This window comes from Symphalangus syndactylus, chromosome 20, assembly GCF_028878055.3.
Source record: "Symphalangus syndactylus isolate Jambi chromosome 20, NHGRI_mSymSyn1-v2.1_pri, whole genome shotgun sequence".
NCBI lineage: Eukaryota > Metazoa > Chordata > Mammalia > Primates > Hylobatidae > Symphalangus > Symphalangus syndactylus.
The window spans coordinates 41706635-41731947 of record NC_072442.2 but is presented as its reverse complement, the minus strand read 5'-3'; the positions used below and the strand labels follow the sequence as shown (position 1 = coordinate 41731947).

Below are 25313 nucleotides of genomic sequence, written 5' to 3'. Positions count from 1 at the left end.
GAATCCATGTGATGGGCCGTCTTGAGAAGACACAGTAGACACAGAAATAGGCAAGATAATTCTGTGAGAAAGTCCAGATTGGAAAATCTTAACACACTAGGAAAGGGAAATTATATTTTCCTTCATCTTAAAATATTTAACCAGAAAAAAGTAATGATCTAATTTCATGAACAGATGAGTTTTAAATTTCTATAGGTGAGTTTTAAACTTTCCCTCTACTCTCTAGATCTGAGAATATGAATCTCTGAAAAAAAGTGACAGCAGACAGATCAACAGGAGAAAAGGCATACAAATTTATTACATGCATATGCAGAGCCTCACAAACTATAAGACTTGAAGAAGGGCCAATGATTGAAGTTTCTATAGCATCAGAATAGGGTCTTGGGGATTCTTAGGGGAGGTGTCCACAAGCTATGGGAAGGTGAGGGGAAGAAATGTATGGTGAACAAAGGCTGTCTTGCTATGTAGGTAAAGTCTTTCAGGTAGCACCCCTCAGAAGAATGCAAAGCCTCTCTGGGATGATGTCAACATTTAGCCTTTTTTCCTGTTATATATCTTTCCTGGATGTCTTCAGGCAGAGATGGGAAGCTTAGAGAAAACCTTTGCTTATAGCTGCTGTTCCCCACAATTCCCCAATCAACATACCAAAGAATCATATTTTGGGGTTTTGTTTTCTGAGCCACAACATCTCCATAAGAAAATAAAGTAGGAAATGATCCAGGACATGGTCACAGCAGCTTCAGCAGAGTACAAAAAAGAACAGGCAGCAAAGGGACTTTCAAATTTACTAAGCTCACTCTCTTACTAATATACATATTAGAATTGTTATACCTTGCTGAATTGATCCCTTTGTTATTATATAATGACCTCCTTTCTCTGTTTTTACTGTTGTTGATTTTAAGTTTGTTTTATCTGCTCTAAGTATAGCTACTCTTGCTGGAAAAATAAGCTCATAATGGTCAAAATTGAGACGTAACATTGTAAAAGCCTTGAATTTTAAAGAAAAACATAATAATGATTTAAAGAAAAATAATCATTTGAACATCCAGTAAAAAATGTCCATGTCAACTAGAAGGAAATAAAACTAGCTTGTTTTCACACATTTTGATGAAAATGTCAGAAGATAATAGAGTAACACTCAAGGAAAGAAAATGTGAGGCAAAGATTTTAAATTCAGCCAAACTGAACTTCAGGTATAAAGGCCACAAACTATTATAAGCATGAAAACACCCAGTGAATATTCTCCCCCATGGGTGTATCCTGAAGAATTTATTAACAAGTGAACTTCATAAAATCAAATGACTAAAGATACTGGAAGGACATCTACATGAGGTCTGGATCGATATATATCCTTTGGAACTAAGAACAAGAATGAACGATAAGCCTAAGAGAGGAAGTGTGATACATAACAGCTATGTACTGACAATGTCGATACAGCACAACTACCAAAGCAGGAAGGAAAAGGAGAGCAAATATATAAAGTATAAGTTTGCTGATGGCTTTACAGATATTAAACAGGAATTCAAATCTCATGCTCAGGGAGTGAGGAATAAAGAAGTAACTAGATAATTTCAATATTTCTGTAAGCAGAGAATCAACTGACTGTAGCTAAAAAATAGAGCTCATGAGGTATATAAAGGTAACCATTAGTACAAAATACAAACATTCCTAAATACCAAAAGGAATACTGAGAAAGAGAGAGAATTTAAAAGGTGAAAGATTAGAATTTTAAAAGTGAAATACAGAGAGATAGAAAGATAAAGAGACAGAGAGGCGAGAGAGAAATATTTAACAAATATATAAAGATAACTTATTATATATCACTATTATATATAAGTATAATAAAAATGACATAATTAAAGTTAAGCATATTGATTATATCCATATATATAATAGGCTCAACTCACTTTAAAAAAAGATTTTCAGATTGGCTTATGAAAAGGAAAAGTCAGCATTATGCTGTCTATAAAGAGACACAAGTGAATCTACAAGCATCAGAAGGTTAAAAGTGAAAAGGTAAAGACAGAGATACATATAACAAAAATGCAAATGGAAGAAAGCAGGGGCCACAATTCTTATATCCCACAAGTTAGACTTACACAAAAAGCATTGCAGAAGACAAAGTAGGAAAAGGAATTATGCTAAAGGCTATAATCAACGTATAAATATAGAGATAAAACTTCATATACAGAAGCTACAGTTAATATAAGAATAAAAATAAGACAAGCCAATAATCAAATACTCTAATCCACTATGGAATTAATGAGAGAAACTGTGGAGAAAATTAATAAGAATATTATTTTATGTTTTTGTTTGCTTTTTTGAAGATAAGTTGGCTGTAAGTATTTGAGTTTATTTCTGGATTCTCTATTCTGTTCCATTGATCCATGTGCCTATTTTTATACCAGTACCACACTGTTTTGGTGACTACGGCCTTAGAATGTAGTTTGAAATCAGATAGTGTGATGCCTCCAGATTTGTTCTTTTTGCTTAGTCTTGCTTTAGTTATGTGGGCTCTTTTTTGGTTCCATATGAATTTTAGAGTTGTTTTTTCCAACTCTGTGAAGAATGATGGTGGTATTTTGATGGGGATGGCATTGAATTTGTTGACTGCTTTTGGCAGTATGATCATTTTCACAATATTGATTCTACTCATCCATGAGCATTGGATGTGTTCCCATTTGTTTCTGTCGTCTATGATTTCTTTCAACAGTGTTTTGTAGTTTTCCTTGTAAAAGTCTTTTGACTCCTTTGTTAAGTATATTCCTAAGTATTTTTTTTTTTTTTTTTGCAGCTATTGTTAAAGGGGTTGAGTTCTTGATTTGATTCTCTGCTTGGTCGCTGTTGGTGTATAGAAGAGCTGGTGATTTGTGTACATTAATCTTGTATCTGGAAATTTTGCTGAATTCTTTCATCAGTTCTAGGAGCTTTCTGGAGGAATCCTTCGAGTTTTCAAGGTACACAACCATACTGTCAGCAAACAGGGACAGTTTGACTTCCTCTTTATTGATTTGGATGCCCTTTATTTCTTTCTCTTGTCTGATTGCTCTGACTAGGGCTTCCAGTACTATGTTGAAGAAGAGTGGTGAGAGTGGGCATCCTTATCTCGTTCCTGTTCTGAGGGAATGCTTTCAACATTTCCCCATTCAGTATTATGTTGGCAGTGGGTTTGTCATAGGTGGCTTTTATTACATTAAGATATGTCCCCTGTATGCTGATTTTGCTGAGAGTTTTAATAATAAAAGGATGCTGGATTTTGTCAAATGCTTTTTCTGCTTCTATTGGGATCATCATGTGATTGTTGTTTTTAATTTTGTTTATGTGGTGTATCACATTTATTGACTTGCATATGTTAAACCATCCCTGCATCCCTGGTAAGAAACCCACTTGATTATGGTGGATTATCTTTTTGATATGTTGTTGGATTCAGTTAGCTAGTATTTTGTTAAGGATTTTAGCATCTATATTCATCAAGGATATTGGTCTGTAGTTTTCTTTTTTGGTTATGTCATTTTCTGGTTTTGGTATTAGGGTGATGCTGGCTTCATAGAATGAGTTAGGGAGGATTCCTTAATTCTCCATCTTGTGGAATAGTGTCAAAAGGATTGGTATCAATTCTTCTTTGAATGTCTAGTAGAATTCTGCTGTGAATCTGTCTAGTCCTGGACTTTTTTTTTTGTTGGTAATTTTTTAATTACCATTCAATCTCACTGGTTGTTATTGGTCTGTTCAGGGTATCTAATTCTTCCTGATCTAAGTTAGGAGGGTTGTATTTTTCCAGAAATTTATCCATCTCTTCTAGGTTTTCTAGTTTATGTGCATAAAGGTGTTTATAGTGGCCTTGAATCATCTTTTGTATTAGTGTGGTGTCAGTTGTAATAGCTCCCATTTCATTTCTTAGTGAGGTTATTTAGATTTTTTCTCTTATTTTCTTGGTTAATCTTGCTAATGGAACACCATTCAAAGCTGACCAAATTATTTTTTTAACTCCTGTCAGTATGAGGGCTCCAGTTCATATCCCCATTGGTGCTCAAATAACAAACTTCAAGTTGGTCTCTGGCTACTTCTGATGTGAATCTAGTAGATTTGTTTGTTTTTTTATATAATAAGATATTCCAGGTTCATTTGTATATTTCCTTACCCACACTTATATTCAGCCATTTCTCCAAGGAACCCCTGTTCCTTGTAGTGAATATGGCATTTGGGACGAAAGATTGAAATGTAAAAATGATGCGTACTACTAAATTGATTATTTTCTCTTGACTTTTTCAGTGTCCACAACTAGAAAATATTTACTTAAAAGATAAAGTACATCAGCGTTTCTACTGATAATTACAGGATTTTTACTTAACCTCATATCTTTTTCCTAAATCTCTTTTCTTCCTTGCCAAAAATAACAGTTCCTCGATGTAATCACTCATTTTCTTTGTTACATAATGCTTGCACAACAATCTTGGAATAATATTGCCAATACTAATAACAACAGTATAGTTATTGCAAACAAACTTAACAGGTTTTTGAAAAAAACATTTTGGCCTTGGGATAGTTACTTTCTCTGAAGTTATGCCTGGATATACAGTTAGATTCCATTGTTGTGGTGGTGGTTTTAGTGATTTTTAAAATTTAATATTTTTAGAAGTATGTAAAATATTTACATGGGTGCAAAGTCAAAGCTACAGAAAAAGATACATTCAAAAATAATCTAGTATCTGCTTCTATCTTCTCTATTCTATTCCCTCCATCCTCTATGGGTCAATTTTTAAAAAACAAACATGGGCTGGGTGCGGTGGCTCATGCCTGTAATCTCAGCACTTTGCGAGGCTGAGGCAGGTGGATCATGAGGTCAGGTGTTCAAGACCAGCCTGGCCAAGAAAGCGAAACCCCATATCTATTAAAAATACAAAAATTTACCGGGTGTGGTGGTGGGCGCCTGTAATCCCAGTTACTCAGGAGGCTGAGGCAGAGAATTGCTTGAACACAGGAGGTGGAGGTTGCAGTGAGCCAAGATCGTGCCACTGCACTCCAGCCTGGGTGACAAAGTGAGACTCCATCTCAAACAACAACAACAACAACAACAACAACAACAAAACCAAATATGGTTGATTCTTCCATTATTTTTTTCTTTGTTTTTCAGCTACATTGTTACAATTGACATATAATAAATAAACTGCATATACTTAAAATGCACAATTTGATGTTTTGACAGAAGTCCCTCTTTCCTGTTTTCTCATCTCCAATCTCTCTATTCTTCTGTCATTTTTTAAAGTGTAAGCAAATATACTTTTGATATTTATATCCTGGATTTTTAAAGCATTGTTGTAGAACAATTGTACACATTTTTCTCCACTGCTTTATCATCTCCTAACAATATCTACTGGAGATTAATTTATAGCAGCCTATAGAGACATTCCTTATTCCTTTTGACAGCTGCATAGTACTCCATCATGGGAAGGCACCACAGTTTATTCACCAGTACCCTATTGAAGGACACCTGGGTTGTATCCAGTGTTGTAGTTTTTAGTCTTTTTTCCCAAATAGAACTGTTATGAATCGTCTTGTGCAATATCTTTCATATATTTACCCAAGTATCTTTGAGCTATTTTATGGAATTGGGATAGCTGAGTCAAAAAATAATGCTGCTAGTTACTGCCAAACCTTCACAAGAAAAATACGAGCATGCCTATTTTCACATCATCTCACTTCCAGAGAATGTTGTCAGATTTTGAATTTTTGATAATCTAACAGGTGAGAAGTGTCATATCGTATTATTTCATTTCTCTTATTATGCATGAGGTTGAGTATATTTATATGGTGGTAAAATATTTGCATTTTATTTTCCCATTAGGCTGTTGGTCTGTTTTCTATCTATTTCCAGAAGTCTTTTTTTCTTCTTCTTCTGTCACCCAGGCTGGAGTGCAGTGGTGCAATCTTGGCTCACTGCAACCTCTGCCTCCTGGGCTCAAGCAATCCTCTCACCTTAGCTTCCTGAGTAGCTGGGACCACAGATGCATGCCACCTCGCCATTTTTTTTTTTTTTTGCTTTTTTGTGTTTTTTTTTTGGTAGAGATGGGGTTTTGCCAAGTTAACCAAGTTGGTCTCAAATTCCTAAGCTCAAACAGTCCGCCTACCTTGGCATCCCAAAGTGCTGGGATTACAGGTGTGAGCCACCGTGTCCAGTCTCAGAAGTCTTTTATATACTATTAACCCTTTGTCTGTGATATAAATTGCTAGTCTTTTTTTATTATTTAGTCATTTGTGTTTTTACTTTGTTTATGATGGTTTCTTACCATGCATCTTTTTTTTAAATTTTACTTTAAGTTTTGGGATACATGTGCAGAACATGCAGGTTTGTTACACAGTTATACATATGCCATGATGGTTTGCTGCACCTATCAGTCCGTCATCTGGGTTTTAAGCCCGACATGCATCAGGTATTTGTCCTAACACTCTCCATCCCCTTGTCCCTCACCCCCGACGGGCTCCGGTGTGTGATGTTCCCCTCCCTGTGTCCATGTGATCTCATTGTTCAACTCCCACTTAGGAATGAGAACATACTTTGCATCTTTTTAATTATAAATAATTGTTTTTAAATATCAGGAGGGATTTAATTGCAAAATGTTAATGTGCAAAATGTTCCTTGAACACTCTAGGAGAGACGCCCTTTCCCTATTACAGACTGTGTGACTTCAATCTATCTGGGCCTCAAGTACCTTGGATGTAAAGAATTCAGAAAAATTGTGTCTACATCATAGAATGCCTGTGAAGTATAAACAAGATAACAATTACAGAGGACTCAGAAAATTCCTGACACATAGCAAGCACTCAACAAATTATAACTATTAGTATTGTTTCATCTTTCATTGGAAGTGTACAGATTAAATACATAATTGTTATTTTGTTCACTAATCACAGGATTCTCTAAATAGTTGCTAAACTCTTTCCTATACATGTTTCTTATTTGTCTTGTTTAAGTGTCTGTAGGACAGAAATTAAAGCTTGATCCTTTATTTCCTTTCTCCATGTATCAAGCAAAATATCTCCAACATACATTGTGAGAGAAAACAGCTTTTGACTATGAGAAAATATACTTTCAATAACACTTTAGTTAAACACATTCACTGGGTATCTTGACTTACCAACAAAATAGAATAAAAATGTTCTATATGATCCACATCTCTGAAGAACATGCCAATAATAATTTACAAAGGGACCCATCATGCCAATATGTTTTTACTTTTAAAAGCAATGAATCATTGCATTATATCTGTTTCAAGCTGAATAGATTCAATAACATGAAACAGCAATTTCAGTGGGATCTTTTATATGTCACTGACCAGCCACAAAATTCAAAGGAATCACAGTGTTCCTCATTATACACAAGTTGCCTCCCATCACCCCCCAAAGATGAATCTTTCATCCCATTTTCCTACCAGCATTCTATGTAATTTATTTTTAACCTCTTTGAGAGCAGAGTTAGTCATCATAAAATCTATTCTCAACTTATTATCCAGGAGTCAAATAAATAAATAGCTAACACTTATGAAATCCAATCAAACAATGTCATGTAATGGGTCTACACATCAGAAGACACATCAGATGAAGGAAGGAGAATGAGAGCTGATTCACTTGGCTTAACCAAATTGGATAGCTCAGAATATGACAGGAAAAGGAAATGGTGCCTTTTCTATTTATAGAAATATTTACCAGATAAGCACAACTATCTAATTTACTAAAAAACAACTGATTCTCTATTAGTAATGTGCAAACCACAAGATTATTCATACGGCCATAGTAGCTCTCAGCACGGTATAAAAAGCAAAAGAGAGAGCAAGGAGAGATCAAACTCAGAGCACTCATTCTCCTGGAAACCCACTGAGAACCACAACCCTCTGACACCATGGTCAACTCCTGTTGTGGCTCTGTGTGCTCTGACCAGGGCTGTGGCCTGGAGAACTGCTGCTGCCCCAGCTGCTGCCAGACCACCTGCTGCAGGACCACCTGCTGCCGCCCCAGCTGCTGTGTGTCCAGCTGCTGCAGGCCCCAGTGCTGCCAGTCTGTGTGCTGCCAGCCCACCTGCTGCCGCCCCAGCTGCTGCATCTCCAGCTGCTGTCGGCCCAGCTGCTGTGTGTCCAGCTGCTGCAGGCCCCAGTGCTGCCAGTCTGTGTGCTGCCAGCCCACCTGCTGCTGCCCCAGCTGCTGCATCTCCAGCAGCTGCCGCCCCTCTTGCTGTGAATCCAGCTGCTGCCGCCCCTGCTGCTGCCTGCGTCCAGTCTGTGGCCGAGTCTCCTGCCACACCACTTGCTATCGCCCAACCTGTGTCATCTCCACCTGCCCCCGCCCCTTGTGCTGTGCCTCCTCTTGCTGCTAAATCTCTGCTATGAACACATCACTTCCTTATTACCTCCTTTCCTACAGATGAAGGCTTTCTTTTCAAACATGTGGACTGTTCAAGAGAATTGATCTGGGTCCCATAAGCAAACCTCATCTTTAGAAATTCTGTGTTTGCATTCTACCTTTTGTCCAAACTCCCTGCCTTCCAAATGAATTCATTGACAATCTCCTAATAAATTGACAAATTGCCCTCCAACATCCCCCCACCTCTTTGACCTCAGGACATTTATTCATCTGCCTAAGGAATTTGAAGATTGCCTCCATCATTTGTAGGGCCACAGATCTTAATGCCTCCGACCTTGAAGCCCAGTGAAGTCTGTCTCTTTAAGTCTTTTGCAAACATTTTTGTACCTTGTTATTTCCATGTACCAAAATAAACCTCTATTCTATTGGCACTGAAAATTGAATATGATTCTTATTCTCTTTTTAAAAAGGGTTTTATATTTGGGTTCTGGGTGATTACATTTAACTACACCTGTCCTGTAGGGCAGACAGCACAGATTAGTCGACCTTCTAACAGAGGTCAACTGACATCGATCTCTGCCTAGTTTTTTTCTAGAAAAGTCTTTTCAGGCTTAGGCAAATCAATTGGTCATTTTGTAGTCTTTAGACAAAAAGAGTGAAGCTGAAGTCATGAAATATCCATGAATGTAACAACAGGGGAAATGTTTTGAAAGATTGAACACAACTAAGTATCTTTTAAAAAATAATTTCAACTTTTATTTTATAATCAAAGAGTACATATTCATATTTGCTACATGTTGTGTGATGCTGAGGTTTGGGGTACAAATGATTCCGTCACCAGGTAGTGAGCAATGGGTCATTTTTAGCCCTTCCTCTCTCCCTCTCTCCCCCTTTTTGGAGTCCCTAATTATTCTCATCTTTGTGTCCATGTGTACTCAATGTTTAGCTCCCATTTGTAAGTGAAAACATGCAATATTTGGTTTTCTGTTCCTGGAATAATTTGCTTAAGATAATGTCCTCCAGTCACATCCATGTTGCTGCAAAGGACATAATTTCATTGTTTTTTATGGCTGTGTAGTATTCCACGGTGTGAAAATGTCACGTGTTCTTTATCCAATGTACTGTTGATGGGCACCTAGACTGATTCCATGTCTTTACTATCGTGCACAGAGCCGTGATCTTTTAAAACACTGTCTTTCAATTTTTTTTTTTGGCCAGTAAAAGCAGCTAATAGGTGGTTTAGCAAAGTCCATGCATTTTCTACTGAGTCATGTGCAATGAATCCTCAGCACAAACACACTGGATCTGCTTCATTCTGACTGGCAGAGTTTCAATGGGGAGTTCATGCTGCCATGTAGAGAGGGCCACGTTCACGGCCAGGCAGGTGATGGAAATGAAGGAAGCAGGCCTGGTGAAAACTCATAGGTATGCTGGAGACTGATTTTTTTTCTTTTTGTCCAAAGTCATCCCCTCTTTTTAGGATGAAACTATAAAGACCCACATTTCTCCCCAACTAGGGTTGCTTCTAAAGGCTCATCTCATCTCCAGAACTCCCTATAGGTTCATCTGAGACTTCCACTGAGATTGCCCTGCAGTTTGATTTATCCCAGTGTCAAACCTGATCCTTCCCTTCCCTTCCCTTCCCTTCCCTTCCCTTCCCTTCCCTTCCCTTCCCTGACTGCCCTGCCCTGCCCTGCCCTCCCCTTCCCTGCTCTCCCCTCCCCTCCCCCTTCCCTTTCCCTCCCCTTCCCCTCCCCTTCCCCTTCCCTTTCCCTTTCCCTCCCCTCCCCTCCCCTCCCCTCCCCTTCCCTTCCCTCCCCAGTGTTAAACCCAAGAGCATGCTTCAATAAACCTCCTGTATGTTGCTGTCCATCTCAGTGTCTGCTTCCTGGGGAACCCAGCCTGTCCCCCAAAACAATTTGAAATTCATGATAGCTAATTTGAGAGCTCAAATGACTGACTGAAATGTACTTTTGATATTTTAGTTCCTGAAAGAAATAAGAATGTAAACATAATAGCAGAAAATACATTTAACAGAATCTGTAGAAAAAATTATGAATTTTATATAAATCACATTTATTATTTTCTAAGGATGTTTAGATCATTTATACACAAATATATGCTCTTTAAACATTTAGACAATACAGAAGAATGTGACAATGTGACCAAAAGTAAGTTTCCCATCATGGTCTTTGCCAATCCCATTCAATACCTAATGTTACAAATTGAGATACATCCTCATTAAATGCATGCGTAACACATGTATGTATTTATTCGAAAACTTGGCTTTCGTTGCACATCTCTTGATCTGACATTTATTCAAACATTATTTTTTGTCCTTCAGGAAATGTTAACACTTCTTTCACATAGGCTTGGCAGATTTATTTATGTATTTTTCTATTTACTCTTGAGAATTGGGAGTACATGCTTCTTTTTTTTTTTATTATACTTTAAGTTCTAGGGTACCTGTGCACAACGTGCAGGTTTGTTACATATGTATACATGTGCCATGTTGGTGTGTTGCACCCATTAACTCGTCATTTGCATTAGGTATTTCTCCTAATGCTATCCCTTCTCCCTCCCTGCACCCCATGACAGGATCCAGTGTGTGATTTTTCTCCATTAAATTTTAGAGAGAATTATTGCTAGTGTATAAAAAGTCTATAGATTAGTATAAGTTCATATTTTATCTGATCTCATGATTCATACTAATACCCAGCTGACTCTCCAGGATTTTACAGGTGTGCAATCATGGTAGCCAAGTGCCTCCAGTCTCAGGCTTTTCCCCAGGGTTCGTCCCCAGCTGCCCACAGTGGGGGCCCTACCATTAACACACACACTCTTGGGATTTTCTACCTCTCCTGTCTTACTTTCACCATTTCCTCACTTGTGCTTCCTGGGATCATCCCCCAAATAAATTATGTGCACCCCGGTCTTTTTCTCAAGGTTTGCATTGGGTAGAATTTAAGCTAAGACAACAGATGATCAGCAAACATTTTTGGCTGACTGATATCAAACTGGAAATAATAGTTATTTCAATAAACAAGAGTAAAATGAGGAAGTCAGGAGGTGAAGGAGAACCAGTACTACCATTTAGCATTTACTTCCTTCCTGTCTTTTTACTGTGTGAATATAGGCATGCATGTAAAACACTGTATTCCTGGTTATCTATAAACAGGTCTCATTCTATAAATTGAATCTTAATTTCCACAATAAATAACAAATATGTTATTTATCAGGTGACATGTTACCTACCACATAATGAGTTTAGGCTTCCTGAAATGAAATTATGATCTCTTTGTTTGGAATGTTTTCCTCTCTTTTATCCAGAAGTCAAAAGATATATACATTTTTTAAAGGACCTTACATGCCCCTATGTCATCAAAAAAGCCTTCATTCACTCAACAAACATTTACCACCAGTGTTCTCTGTGCTGAGTATCATGGTAACAAGAATAAATGCCATAGCCTATGCCTTCAGGGTATTTGCATTGCACATGGTGGAATGACAGAAGTAAATGACTATGATACAGTAGAATGTATCAAATTATGAGCACAAGGCAGGAAATCATGATACATGAATTGGGTAGCTTATCAGGAAAGATATTATTGAGGAGGAAATATTTTAACTGAGTCTTGACACATGAGTAGGAGTTTGCAGAGTGGACAAAAAAGATGAAACATTCCAAGAAGATGAAGCAGTTTCAGCAAGCTTAGCAAATTTTATTCTTTACCGCTTTCTTGGCTACACTAAGACATATTAGGCTTACTTTCTCTTTAACCTTGGACAAGTTTTTTGTTTGTTTGTTTTAACTTTTTAATGTTTCTTTTGAGTATTCCCTTAAAAGACTAATAAGAATATAAACTAGTTCATAAGGTTATATTAAAGTGCAAAAATGAAACAAATATAAGACATTTGGTACAATGCCTGCTACATAGTCAATACTTCACAAGTAATATACATACCCTGAGGGTGTATGGAACTTATCCACATACTATACATTTTTTATTTTAGTTGTTTAATGAAAATAATTGTAATTCTTTTCATTTCTGCTGAACTCTGTTTGCTATCCATGTGTCATATGACAGTACTTGCAAGAAAAAGATGAGGGTTTATCTGTTCTGTACCCAGAATACCCAATAGAACGTCTTGGATGCATGTTATTGAAGGCTTAATAATTCTAAATATTCTTCATATATAACAAATGCTTTTGTAAATGAAAAATCAATCATGCAATTTTGATGATCAAAGATTAATCAGGCTGGGTGCAGTGGCTCATGCCTGCAATCCCAACACTTTGGGAAGCCAAGGCAGGTGAATCACGGGATCAAGAAATCGAGACAAACTTGGCCAACGTGGTGAAACCCTGTCTCTACTAAAAATACAAAAGTAAGCTGGGTGTGGTGGTGCACATCTGTAGTCCCAGCTACTCGAGAGGCTGAGGCAGAATTGCATGAACCCAGGAGGTAAAGGTTGTAGTGAGCCGAGATCATGCCACTGTACTCCAGCCTGGTGACAGATTGAGAATCTGTCAAAAAAAAAAAAAAGTAAATCAAAACTTCCTACTCATAATGCATATACTGTAAGACATACAGCAAAATGTGTTTTTACCCTTTAAAGGCAGTGAGTCATGGGTAAGTATTTTTGCTGGAGGCTGTGGAATAAGATCTGACAGAGTTTAGAACTTGTTGGGATCTGACCATCTGCCTGACCATCTGAGATGCACACACGGGATCAGAGTCATCCTCATTACAGATGGGACATCCTTCCCCAAATGAGTGCTTCCTTCTAATTCCTTCACAACATTTCACCTGACCAGGACATTCTTTGACAACAGAAGATAGATTCACATTATAAATTTTGTCCCCCATGATTTGCAGACAGCAATCTACAGGTAGGAGGGAGAGTCACAATTAAAAACAAAATGTCAGAGAGTCCTGTGACCAGTGCTTTGTAAAAGACACTGCATAGACCAGGGACAAAGGTGACCCCCCACTAATGAAGAAATATGACAAGCATTTCCAATGGAAACACAGGAGCACAGCAGGAAAAGGAAATAGGTTATTTTCTCTGTTTTGGAATATTTAGCTAGAAATACACAATGATGTAATTACATGATTAATTTTCCCAGTAGGTAAATAATAACAAGGAAATAATGACGTGGTGGCAACAGGCCTTCAGGAGGGTATAAAGGGGCTACGGACCCAGGAGACTTCCAAACACAAGAACTTCACTCTCCTAGAAACCCAACTAGATCCTTCACCGTCTGACACCATGGTCAACTCCTGTTGTGGCTCCGTGTGCTCTGACCAAGGCTGTGGCCAAGACCTCTGCCAGGAGACCTGCTGCCACCCCAGCTGCTGTGAGACCACCTGCTGCAGGACCACCTGCTGTCGCCCCAGCTGCTGTGTGTCCAGCTGCTGCAGGCCCCAGTGCTGCCAGTCTGTGTGCTGCCAGCCCACCTGCTGCCGCCCCAGATGCTGCATCTCCAGCTGCTGTCGCCCCAGCTGCTGTGTGTCCAGCTGCTGCAGGCCCCAGTGCTGCCAGTCTGTGTGCTGCCAGCCCACCTGCTGCCGCCCCAGCTGCTGCATCTCCAGCTGCTGTCGCCCCAGCTGCTGTGTTTCCAGCTGCTGCAGGCCCCAGTGCTGCCAGTCTGTGTGCTGCCAGCCCACCTGCTGCCGCCCCAGCTGCTGCATCTCCAGCTGCTGTCGCCCCAGCTGCTGTGTGTCCAGCTGCTGCAGGTCCCAGTGCTGCCAGTCTGTGTGCTGCCAGCCCACCTGCTGCCGCCCCAGCTGCTGCATCTCCAGCAGCTGCTGCCCCTCTTGCTGTGAATCCAGCTGCTGCCGCCCCTGCTGTTGCCTGCGTCCAGTCTGTGGCCGAGTCTCCTGCCACACCACTTGCTATCGCCCAACCTGTGTCATCTCCACCTGCCCCCGCCCCTTGTGCTGTGTCTCCTCTTGCTGCTGAGCCGAGTACCCTGGCTCATCTCTCCCTTCACTGCAAGCCCACAGATGTAGACGATTCTTCTGTGCTGACTATTAGGACACATAGAGTGGGATTGATGTCATTCAGCAGGGTGGACCTCATGTTTCCAATGAGCCCATCACCATCCCGCTGACTCTGTGGGAACATTCTGGTTCATTTTAAACTCCCTCCCTTGCTTTCTTTTTCTTCCAGTCATGGCACCAAATACGAATTAATTTGTAATCCACTAGCTAAGAAATTATTCCAATCCTCTAAATTCCTCATTTTTAAAATCATTTTGAGCCTACAGAATATCCTTCCCAATGAGGTAGACATTATCTCCCTTTCAAACATTATTTGTCTGTCAGCCTTTCAGTCATTCTTTTCTCTTGTAAAGTGAGGAGGCTGCCCCTTCCAAGCTCTCCTGCTTTCTCCCTGTTCTCTCTTTCTGTCTCTGTTTGTTCGAATTTGTCAGAATTTTTCTATTTTATTAGTTCTTTATCTTTATTGTGTTCACAAAATATATTGTATTAAACTTTTCATTTAGAAATCTTTTATTGTTTTTTGCATTTTTTGTGATAATTTTCACTGAGTTTACTGATTCATGGGGGTGGGGTGGGAATGCAGTAGAAGGGGATTCTCAAAGCATGATTCCAAAGTAAGACTTCAGGTATGAACTAATAGTGCCAAACTGCTCCCATGTCACACATAAACTAAAATAAAATAAAAGCTGTTGATTGTTTCAATGTGATATATGGAATGGCTTGGGATAGGTAAAGCCCCCAGTATTGTTGTTTATAAGTTCATCCATGATTTTAGAACTTATGATATCATGGTGTGTCCGGAATTGGTGGGTTCTTGGTCTCACTGACTTCAAGAATGAAGCTGCAGACCCTCGCGGTGAGTGTTACAGCTCTTAAGGTGGTGCGTCTGGAGTTTGTTCCTTCTGATGTTCGCATGTGTTCAGAGTTTCTTCCTTCTGGTGGGTTCGTGGTCTCGCTGGCTCAGGAGTGAAGCTGCAGACCTTCTCGGTGAGTGTTACAGCTCTTAAGGCAGTGTGGACCCAAAGAGTGAGCAGTAGCAAGATTTATTGCAAAGAGCGAAAGAACAAAGCTTCCACAGTGTGGAAGGGGACCCAAGCGGGTTGCCACTGCTGGCTGGGGCAGCCTGCTTTTATTCTCTTATCTGGCCCCACCCAAGTCCTGCTGATTGGTAGAGCCCAGTAGTCTGTTTTGACAGGGTACTGATCGGTGCATTTACAATCTCTGAGCTAGACACAAAGGTTCTCCACGTCCCCATCAGATTAGTTGGATACAGAGTATCAACACAAAGGTTCTCCAAGGCCCTGCCAGAGCAGCTAGATACAGAGTGTCGATTGGTGCATTCACAAACCCTGAGCTAGACACAGGGTGCTGATTGGTGTGTTTACAAACCTTGAGCTAGATACAGAATACCAATTGGTGTATTTACAATCCCTGAGCTAGACATAAAGGTTCTCCAAGGCCCCACCAGAGCAGCTAGATACAGAGTGTCCGTTGGTGGCATTCACAGACCCTGAGCTAGAAATAGGGTGCTGATTGGTGTATTTACAATCCCTGAGCTAGACATAAAGGTTCTCCAAATCTCCACCAGACTCAGGAGCCCAGCTGGCTTCACCCAGTGGATCCTGCACCGGGGCTGCAGGTGGAGCTGCCTGCCAGTCCCATGCCGTGTGCTCGCACTCCTCAGCCCTTGGGTGGTCGATGGGTCTGGGTGCCATGGAGCAGGGGGTGGCGCTCGTCGGGGAGGCTCGGGCCACACAGGAGCCCATGGAGGGGGTGGGAGGCTCAGGCACGGCAGGCTGCAGGTCCCGAGCCCTGCCCCGCGGGAAGGCAGCTAAGGTCCGGTGAGAAATCGAGCACAGCACTGGTGGGCTGGCACTGCTGGGGGGCCCAGTACACCCTCCGCAGCCGCTGGCCCTGGTGCTAAGTCGTTCATTGCCCGGGGTCTGCAGGGCCGGCTGGCTGCTCCAAGTGCGGGGCCCGCCAAGCCCACGCCCACCCAGAACTCCAGCTGGCCCACAAGCGCCACGTGCAGCCCCGGTTCCCGCTCGCGCCTCTCCCTCTACACCTCCCTGCAAGCTGAGGGAGCCGGCTCCTGCCTTGGCCAGCCCAGAAAGGGGCTCCCACAGTGCAGCGGTGGGCGGAAGTGCTCCTCAAGTGCCGCCAAAGTGGGAGCCCAGGCAGAGGAGGCGCTGAGAGCCAGGGAGGGCTGTGAGGAGAGCCAGCGAGGGCTGTGAGGACTGCCAGCACGCTGTCACCTCTCAATGATAATACTCTTCACTCTTCTGTGTCATTCAAAAGGCACATCTCATCCTATTGCATTCCATCTTGATTCAAATCAGTTAAGGCAGACTCCAAATGTTATATACGGGAATTTTGTTATTTTGTTGTTGGTGGACCAGTTCAGGTTCTTGAATTTGCTGTGCAAAAGAATTTGAGGGCCAATCCAAAGTAGGAGTAAGCGAAGAAGTTTGTTGCAAAGCAAAAGTACCCATTGAGAGGCAGAGTGGGCTGCTCAGTGGGAGAGACAGCAGCTAGTGCTGCAAGAGGGATTCCTTTTATGGGAGCTATACATACATAATCATAAAATACTGGTGAGGTCAAGTATGCAAAGGCAGACCTGCGGTTGGCACATGTGCTCAGGATCCACATGGGTCTAACACCCATCGCATGTATCATCAGCATATGAAATCTCCACCTAGGGGTGCTTTTCTTGTTGTGGTTGTTTTTACTATTAAAATGAGGAAAAGTTTACTATAAGCTGAACCTTGAGCCTAGCTGTGCATGCAGGACCCCAGCGAAGTCCCTGCCCACCCTCCCACCCACCCACCCCAGGAAGGAATTTGTAGTTAATAGTTTCTTGGGCTTTTAGTGCAAACTGGCTAGAGATTGGGAAAGCTACATCAGGAATAAAGGGCTTTTGCTCTCTTTCCCAGGTTGTACTAGGTATCAGGAACTTGTAACCCTCTGGTGGTCTGCTGGTATTCTGTAGGACCCCTTATCTTGCGAAAGAGTTAGGTGCTGATGCACAAAGGTGCAAGTGAAACAAGCCTGCTGTGAAAGGCTCCTGCTGGGCTTCACACAGGGGACAAGTCAGTGTGGCCTTGTGAACCCCCAAAATCTGAGACAGGTCTCAGTTAATTTAGAAAGTTTATTTTGCCAAGGTTGGGGATGTACACCTGTGACACAGCCTCAGGAGGTTCTGAAGACATGTGCCCAAAGTGGTCAGAGCACAGCTTGGTCTTATACATTTTAGGAAGACATGAGACATCAATCAACATATGTAAGATGAACATTGGTTCGGTCCAGAAAAGGCGAGACAACTCTAAGCAGGGAGGCGCTTCCAGGTCATAGGTAGGTAAGAGACAAATGGCTGCTTTCTTTAGAGTTTCTGATTGGCCTTTCCAAAGGAGGCAATCAGATATGCATTTAACTTAGTGAGCAGAGGAGTGACTTTGAACAGAATGGGAGGCAGGTTTGCCCTAAGCAGTTCCCAGCTTGACTTTCCCCTTTACCTTAGTGATTTCAGGGCCCCAGGGTTTATTTTCCTTTTACATTTCCCCCCTTTTCTTCTTAAAAATCTTTTTGAGAAAGCATTTCAGAAGAAAGTCAGTCTTTGGTCTCAAGTTTCATCTGTTATCTCACGGTTGGGATTGTTTATTCCTAGACAGATAATTCCTGAGTTATTAGGAAAGTTCATTTTTAGCAGGCTGTGAAGTTTCATGTCCTATGAAGAGAAAATAGGGGGAGGAAGGGAGAAAAACAAAACTAAACAAAAGAACAATCCTGGAAAATCAATATGGGCCACATTACTCTGAAGTGCATACATCAGTAGGCAGGTAAGAAAGTGGCTTATGTATGTAAATAGGTTCCTGATATTTTCTTCTGAAGTTTAAATTCTCTAGCTTCAGTTCGCAGGGCTTTACAAAAGCACAGATGAGTTTTCAGTGACTCCAAATTAGGAAAAATGGGGGAAAGAAGAAGAAAAAAAAACTGAAAACAATCTTTTGAAGGCTTGTAGCCAAGAAAAATTAGAGTTCAGTCCAAACTGTAGAAAATAATAAAAATGGAAAAACATTAGGCAGGACTAGAATCTAACAACAGGTGTACTATCATTTTTTGAAACAATTCTTCTCTCTCCCGTTTCCCATTTTTACTAAAGACAAATCATGGCAGGGCTGATTTTCTTTATTATACTTGACCTGATTATTTGTATACAGCGCAGCCATAGTAATAATTTTTTTGCATAAGCTTTTAAATTGGCTTTGATGGAACGGAAGCAGGATGTTTTCCTGACCCCTTTGTGGGACAGGAAGCAAACACAGAAACAAAGTGCATGGTTTCTTGGTTCTTTTTGTTTGTTTGTTTTCTTCTTTTGCAGCTGCAAGGAATTTTAGCCAAATTAGACAGGCTTTGTTACACTTAATTTTGAATTCTCACTTGGATTTGACCAAGTCAGGTAGAGTTGGTCAAGTCTGATTGGGAGAAAGACCAAAACAAACAACAAAAAATTCCAACAATAGGCTCACCAAGCTCTCTAATGATAAGGAGAGATTAAGACCATCTGGCTGTTAAACTTTAGCCCAGACAAAGCCCCAGCTCAGCTACTTACCTAGGGATGGCTCTCAGGCTGAAGGCTGCCTTCTACCATCCTAGAAGCAGGAAAAAAACTCAAACTAGTCTTCCCTGCTGGGGGTGAGCTCAAACTCTACATGCCTTTCATCATCATGGAAGCAGGAAATATTGCCTTTCTTGTAAAGGAAGTAAAAGTAAATCTTGCCTTCCTCATAAGGAAGGCAAGTAAGCAAGTAGAACTCCAAAAACAAAAATAGGTGGGACAGTTGTACAGCAAAATAAACTTTAGATCTTCACCAAATTTTGGGAGATCAGGGATTCTTTGGGGAGGGTGCTCCCAGACCTCAGCAAATTGTCCTATTGGTTTGAGCCATAAAGTTAGCTCATGTTATTACCAGGCACCAACAGGATATTTGTCAAAGGTCAGGGGCATCTCCACTCGGAATCCCTTCACAATTACCAAAATGTTAACCTTGAAAATCTGAGACAGATCTCAGTTAATTGAGAAAGTTTATTTTGCCAAGGTTGAGGATACTCCAGCAACACAGCCTCAGGAAGTCCTGACGACATGTGTGTAAGGAGGTCAGATCACACTTTTGTTTTATACATTTTAGGGAGACATGAGACATCAATCAACATATGTAAGATGAACACGGATTTGGACCAGAAAAGGCAAGACAACTCGAAGGAAAGGCGGGACAACTCAAAGCTGGGAGGCGGCTTCCAGATCATAGGTATATAAGAGACAAATAGTTGCTTTCTTTTGAGTTTCTGATTAGCCTTTCCCAAGGAGGCAATCAGATATGCATTTATCTCAGTGAGCAGAGGGGTGACTTTGAATAGAATGAGAGGCAGGCTTGTCCTAAGCAGTTCCCAGTTTGCCTTTTCCCTATAGCTTAGTGATTTGGGGTCCCCAATATTTATTTTCCTTTCACAGCCTTCTAACCTTATTTATCCTGCCTCATGTTTAAGAAGGCATCATAACTCTATGATTAAGATCTGAGCAACATTTTTCTTAAAGCATCTGAAAAAATGTGAAGCTTATCAATGATATCTGAAGAAATCATCTTAAACTTGATTGGCTCAATAGCTTAGGGCCACTTCAGAGCTGGTAATAGTCAAATAAAAGTAAAAACATCAAGAGCAGGTGCTCCTACTAGAATGCCAAGTTGTAATCATTTGCCATATTCTTTCAGATTCAAATGAAGGCACCTCTGTTGGACATTCTAATTAGGATATGCACCCCAGCTGCGACCTACTCAAGGCTGTGAACTAATTCCAATAAAATAATTCTTGAAAAGAAAAGTGAGCCTTGAAATTTTCAGCCTTTCTGGGTTTATATATATTAAAATGTTAAGTGTGGAGTTGTTTAAATTATAATGTAAACCTGCAGAGACCACAGTCAGCAATATACCACGCTATCCAGATGAAATACAGCTCAATATGCTTGTCTCAGCAGAACTCACTGGGAAATAAAGCCCACTTTTTGATTATAAATTCTAAAATGTTGTTTATTGGATGAAATGAATTCAGTACATGAAATTCTTTATAGAAGATTTCCCTTCTTTCATTGGTGTCTAATTTTCAGAAATTTGGTTTTATCTTTTTTTTCAAAATAGGGACGATAGTATTATGAGATATAATGTGTTAAAGATAAAATGTGTTTCAAGAGCTAAGGTATGAATTAAATCTGTCTTAATTTAGGATATTAAGACACATGTGCACACACACACACACGCACACACATATACACACAGCACTTCTATTCCAATACCTTAAATTATCTATATTCAATATAGCATGTATCTTCAAAGTGATTTCAACATGGGTTGCTCTTCCTGTGTCTTTCTGTAAAATATAATTGCCAAGGAATCAGTAAAATAATTATGAAAGCAATAGAGAATGATACCAATGAATTCTTATGTGCAGAAAAGTTTATTAGAAAGTAGAGATGCAACAAAGCATAAGAAATTCACACTAGGAGAAACACAGAATATAACTGGGTGGCTGGATCTGAGGGTGCAACCTCAGTGACAAAACTGGTCCTGCAGATAATGTCTACCTCGCTGAGAAGAAGAATCGGAACCTCAAAGTGATAAAGAAAATGAGGAAGTTAGAGGATTGGAATAATTTATTAGCTAGTGGATTACAAATTAATTCACATTTGGTGCCACCACTGGAAGAAAAAGAAAGCAAGAGGGAGTTTAAAATGAACCAGAATGTTCTCAAAGAGTCAGTGAAATGGTGATGGGCTCATTGGAAACATGAGGTCCATCCTATTGAATGACATCAACCCCACTCCATGTGTCCTAATAGTCAGCAAAGTAGAAGGGTCTACATCTGTGGGCCAGTAGTGAAGGGGGAGATGAGTCAGGGCAGTGGGCTCAGCAGCAAGAGGAGGCACAGCACAAGGGGCGGGGGCAGGTGGAGATGACACAGGTTGGGCGATAGCAAGTGGTGTGGCAGGAGACTCGGCCACAGACTGGACGCAGGCAGCAGCAGGGGCGGCAGCAGCAGGATTCACAGCAAGAGGGGCGGCAGCAGCTGGAGATGCAGCAGCTGGGGCGGCAGCAGATGGGCTGGCAGCACACAGACTGGCAGCACTGAGGCTTGCAGCAGCTGGACACACAGCAGCAGGGGCGGCAGCAGCTGGAGATGCAGCACCTGGGGCGGCAGCAGCTGGAGATGCAGCACCTGGGACGGCAGCAGGTCGTCTGACAGCAGCTGGGGCGACAGCAGGTGGGTTGGCAGCACACAGACTGGCAGTACTGGGGCCTGCAGCAGCTGGACACACAACAGCTGGGGCGGTAGCAGGTGGTCCTGCAACAGGTGGTCTGACAGCAGCTGGGGCGACAGCAGGTGGGTTGGCAGCATACCGATTGGCAGCACTGGGGCCTGCAGCAGCTGGATACACAGCAGCTGGGGCGGCAGCAGGTGGTCCTGCAGCAGGTGGTCTCACAGCAGTTAGGGTGGCAGCAAGTCTCCTGACAGAGGTCTTGGCCGCAGCCCTGGTCAGAGCACACGGAGCCACAACAGGAGTTGACCATGGTGTCAGAACGGGGAGGATCTGGGTGGGTTTCCAGGAGAGTGAAGTTCTTGGGTTTGGAAGTCTTCTGGGTCCATAGCCTCCTTTATACCCTGCTGAAGGCCCATTGCCACCACGTCATTATTTCCTTATTATTTACCTCGTGGAAAACTTAATCATGTAATTACATAATTGTGTGTTTCTAGTTAAATACTCCAAATGAGAGAAAATAACCCATTTCCTTTTCCTGCTGTGCTCCTGTGTTTCTATTGGAAACACTTGTCATATTTCTTCCTTAGTGGGGGTCACCTTTGTCCCTGGTCTATGCAGTGTCTTTTACAAAGCACTGGTCACATGACTCTGACACTTTATTTCTAAATGTGATTCTCCCTCCTACCTGTAGATTACTCTCAGCAAATCATGGGGGACAATTTTTATAATGTGAATGTGTCTTTTGTTGTCAAAGAATGTCCTGGTCAGATGAAATGTTGGAGAGAAATTAGAAGGAAGGACTCATTTGGGAGAAGGATGTCCCGTCTATAATGAAGATGACTCTGATTCCATGTATGCTTCTTGAATGGTTGGGGAGATGGTGAGATCTCAAGGAAGTTATAAACTCTGTGTCAGATCTCGTTCCACCACTCCAAGTGAAAGTACTTAGCCATGACTCATTGCCTTTAAGGAGTAAAAACACATTTTTCTGTATGTCTTACAGTATAGGCATTAAGAGTAGGAAGTTTTGATTTATCTTTGATCATCAAAATTGCATGATGGATTTTTCATTGACAAAATCATTTGTTATATGTAAACAATATTTAGAATTATTGAGCCTTCAATAATATTCATCCAAGACATTCTATTGGGTACTCTGGGTATAGAACAGATAAACCCTCCTCTTTTTCCTGCAGGTACTTGTATAAGACACATGCATAAGAAACAGAATTTGGAAAAATGAAAAGAATTACAATTCTGTTCATTAAACAACTAAAATAAAAATGTATAGTATGTGGATAAGCTCCATACACCCTCAGTGTGTGTATGTTACTCGTGAAGTATTGACTATGTACCAGACATTGTGCTAAATATCTTATATTTATTTCATTTTCACTCTTTATTACAACCTTATAAAGTAGTGTACATTCTTATTACTCTTTTAGCAGAATACTCAAAAGAAGCATTAAAAAGCTAAAACAAACAGACAAAATACTTGTCCAAGATTAAAGAGAAAGTAAGCCTAATATGTCTTAGTGTAGCCAAGAAAGCGATAAAGAATGCAATTTGCTAAGCTTGCTGAAACTTATTCATCTTCTTGGAATGTTTCATCTTTTTTTGTCCACTCTGCAAGCTCCTACTCATGTGTCAAAACCCAGTTAAATATTTCCTACTCAATAATATCTTTCCTGATAAGCTACCCCATTCATTTATCATTATTTCCTGCCTTGTGCTCATAATTTGATACATTCTACTGTATCATAGACATTTACTTCTTTCATTCCCCCATATGCAATGCAAATATCCTGAAGGCATGGGCTATGATGTTTCTTTTTGTTACCATGATACTCAGCACAGAGAAGACTGGTAATAAATGTTTGTTGAGTGAATGAAGGCTTTTTGATGACATAGAAGCATGTAAGGTCTTTTAAAAATGTATATATCTTTTGACTTCTGGATAAAAGAGAGGAAAACATTCCAAACAAGGAGATCAGAGTTTCATTTCAGGAAAACTACACTTATTTATGTGGTAAGTAACATGTCTCCTGATAAATAACATATGTGGAAAGTTGTGGAAGTTAGGGTTCCATTTATAGAATGAGACTTGGTTATAAATAACCAGGAATACCGTGTCATCCCATTGTGGAAGGGAAAAGAGAGGGTGAGACAGAGAAAGAAGGAGTCAAAGTCATCCTTTCATAAGGAACCCACTCTTGTGATAACAGCACTAATCCACTCATGAGGGTGGTGTAACCATGACTCAAACATCTCCTGTTAGGTCCCACCTCCCAACACTGCTGCATTGAGGATCAAGTTTCCAACACATGAACTTTGAGGGACACATTCAAACCATTGCATTCCACCCTAGGCCCCCCAAATCCATGTCCTTCTCATAGGCAAAATATATTCATTTTATCCCAATAGTCCCAAAGTCATGTTCCAGCACCAAATTAAAAGTCAAAATGTAAATCTAAGAGTGTCATGTAAATCTGATATGAATGAGACTAAACACAGGGCTTATCCTGAGGCAAATTCTCCTCCATATGTGAACCTATTAAAGAAGTTATCTAGTTCCAAAATCCAATGGTGGAAGAGGCATAGGATAGACAGGCCCATTCCAAAAGGGAGCAACAGGAAAGAAAAAAAGGGTAACTGGCCCCAGATTAGTCCAACAGGGGAGACAGCATTAAATCTTAAGACTGGAGAATAACCTTTGACTCCATGTGCTGCCTCCTGGATGTGCCCGCCACGGGCACATAGTGTTAGGCCCCAAATGCCTTCAGATAGCCCTGCCCCATGGCTTTACTGGGCTCAGCCCATGCAGCAGCTGTCTGATTGGAGTCTCTGCCTGCAGCTCTCTCAGGCTAGTATTGCAGGCTGATAGTTCTACAGTTCTAGGGTCTCAGTGGCTGCTCTGACCCCCTGTTTTCCTGAGCATGGCTCTAAGAGGACCTCTCTGCTGTGGCTACACCCCTATGGCAGGCTGTCAGGAACATCCTTTCAAACCTAGGTGGACCACCATGGCCCCACAACTCCTGCAGTCTGGGTATCTACAGTCAGTACTACATGAACGCCACCAAGGCTTATAGTTTGTCCCCTCTGCAGCAGCAGCACAAGTCTCATCCAAGCCTGCTTGAGCCACAACTGGAGCAGCAAAGGGGCACTGTGCTAGAATGTGGAGAGTACCAAGCCCTTTCTGACCTCAAGATTCTCTCATTTGGAGCCTGTGATGGGAGGAATAGCTTCAACAATCTCTGAAATGCCTTCAGAGTCATTCTCCCATTGATTTGATGAACAGCACCTAGCTTCCTTCTATTCATATCAATCCTTGTATCAAAGGATTACTTGGCCACACCCTTGCATGCTTTTTCATTCTTTATATGGTCAGGCTGCACATTTTCTACATCTATATTTTCTGTTTCCGTTTTAATTGTGAATTCCACCTTTAAATCATTTCTTTCCTCTTGCATTTTACTATACGCAGTTCAAAGACTCCAAGCAGCTCCTTCAACATTTTTCTTGGAAATTTCTTCCCCCGATATACTGGTTCATCTTTCTTTAACTCTGCCTTCCGTAAAGCCCTTGGACATGAACATAATTCAACCAAGTCCTTTGCCACTTTGTAACAAGGATGGCCTTTA

The 25313-nt window shown here is 41.0% G+C and overlaps 3 protein-coding genes across 15 annotated transcripts; 2 read left to right on the top strand and 1 right to left on the bottom strand.

The window, feature by feature from the left end:
- The first annotated feature begins 7897 nt into the window (after positions 1-7897).
- LOC129469708 (keratin-associated protein 4-12-like) lies at positions 7898-8368 on the top strand. Its single transcript, XM_055256554.2, has one exon. The coding sequence runs from the start codon at positions 7898-7900 to the stop codon at positions 8366-8368; it is 471 nt and encodes a 156-aa protein (XP_055112529.2).
- A 5203-nt stretch (positions 8369-13571) lies between these two features.
- On the top strand, positions 13572-14869 carry LOC129469707 (keratin-associated protein 4-11). 10 transcript variants are annotated; one of them, XM_055256552.2, is made up of 2 exons: positions 13572-13886; positions 13992-14869. In XM_055256552.2, the coding sequence occupies exons 1-2, from the start codon at positions 13630-13632 to the stop codon at positions 14320-14322; spliced, it is 588 nt and encodes a 195-aa protein (XP_055112527.1). In that variant the 5' UTR covers positions 13572-13629; the 3' UTR covers positions 14323-14869. The 10 variants fall into 10 exon arrangements, with proteins under 10 accessions (XP_055112527.1, XP_055112528.1, XP_055112525.1 ...); XM_055256553.2 differs by having other exon boundaries at positions 13630-13766; positions 13887-14322; XM_055256550.2 differs by having other exon boundaries at positions 13630-13832; positions 13923-14322.
- A 5982-nt stretch (positions 14870-20851) lies between these two features.
- On the bottom strand, positions 20852-21982 carry LOC129469922 (keratin-associated protein 4-9). Of its 4 annotated transcripts, none has more exons than XM_055257138.1 (2): positions 21630-21982; positions 20852-21599 (listed from the first exon to the last, which is right to left on the bottom strand). In XM_055257138.1, exons 1-2 carry the CDS (start codon positions 21980-21982, stop codon positions 21320-21322), a joined length of 633 nt encoding a protein of 210 aa, XP_055113113.1. In that variant the 3' UTR covers positions 20852-21319. The 4 variants fall into 4 exon arrangements, with proteins under 4 accessions (XP_055113113.1, XP_055113116.1, XP_055113114.1 ...); XM_055257141.1 differs by having other exon boundaries at positions 21320-21584; XM_055257139.1 differs by having other exon boundaries at positions 21320-21659; positions 21705-21982.
- Positions 21983-25313: the final 3331 nt, after the last annotated feature.

Bases quoted from the DNA above. Each gene is read 5' to 3' on its own strand.
- LOC129469708 (XM_055256554.2), top strand. From the start codon at position 7,898: ATGGTCAACTCCTGTTGTGGCTCTGTGTGCTCTGACCAGGGCTGTGGC.
- LOC129469707 (XM_055256546.2), top strand. From the start codon at position 13,630: ATGGTCAACTCCTGTTGTGGCTCCGTGTGCTCTGACCAAGGCTGTGGC.
- LOC129469922 (XM_055257138.1), bottom strand. From the start codon at position 21,982: ATGGTCAACTCCTGTTGTGGCTCCGTGTGCTCTGACCAGGGCTGCGGC. The intron at 21,600-21,629 runs GTGCTGCATCTC...CTGCCGCCCCAG, and splicing joins ACGACCTGCTGCCGTCCCAG to GTGCTGCATCTCCAGCTGCT.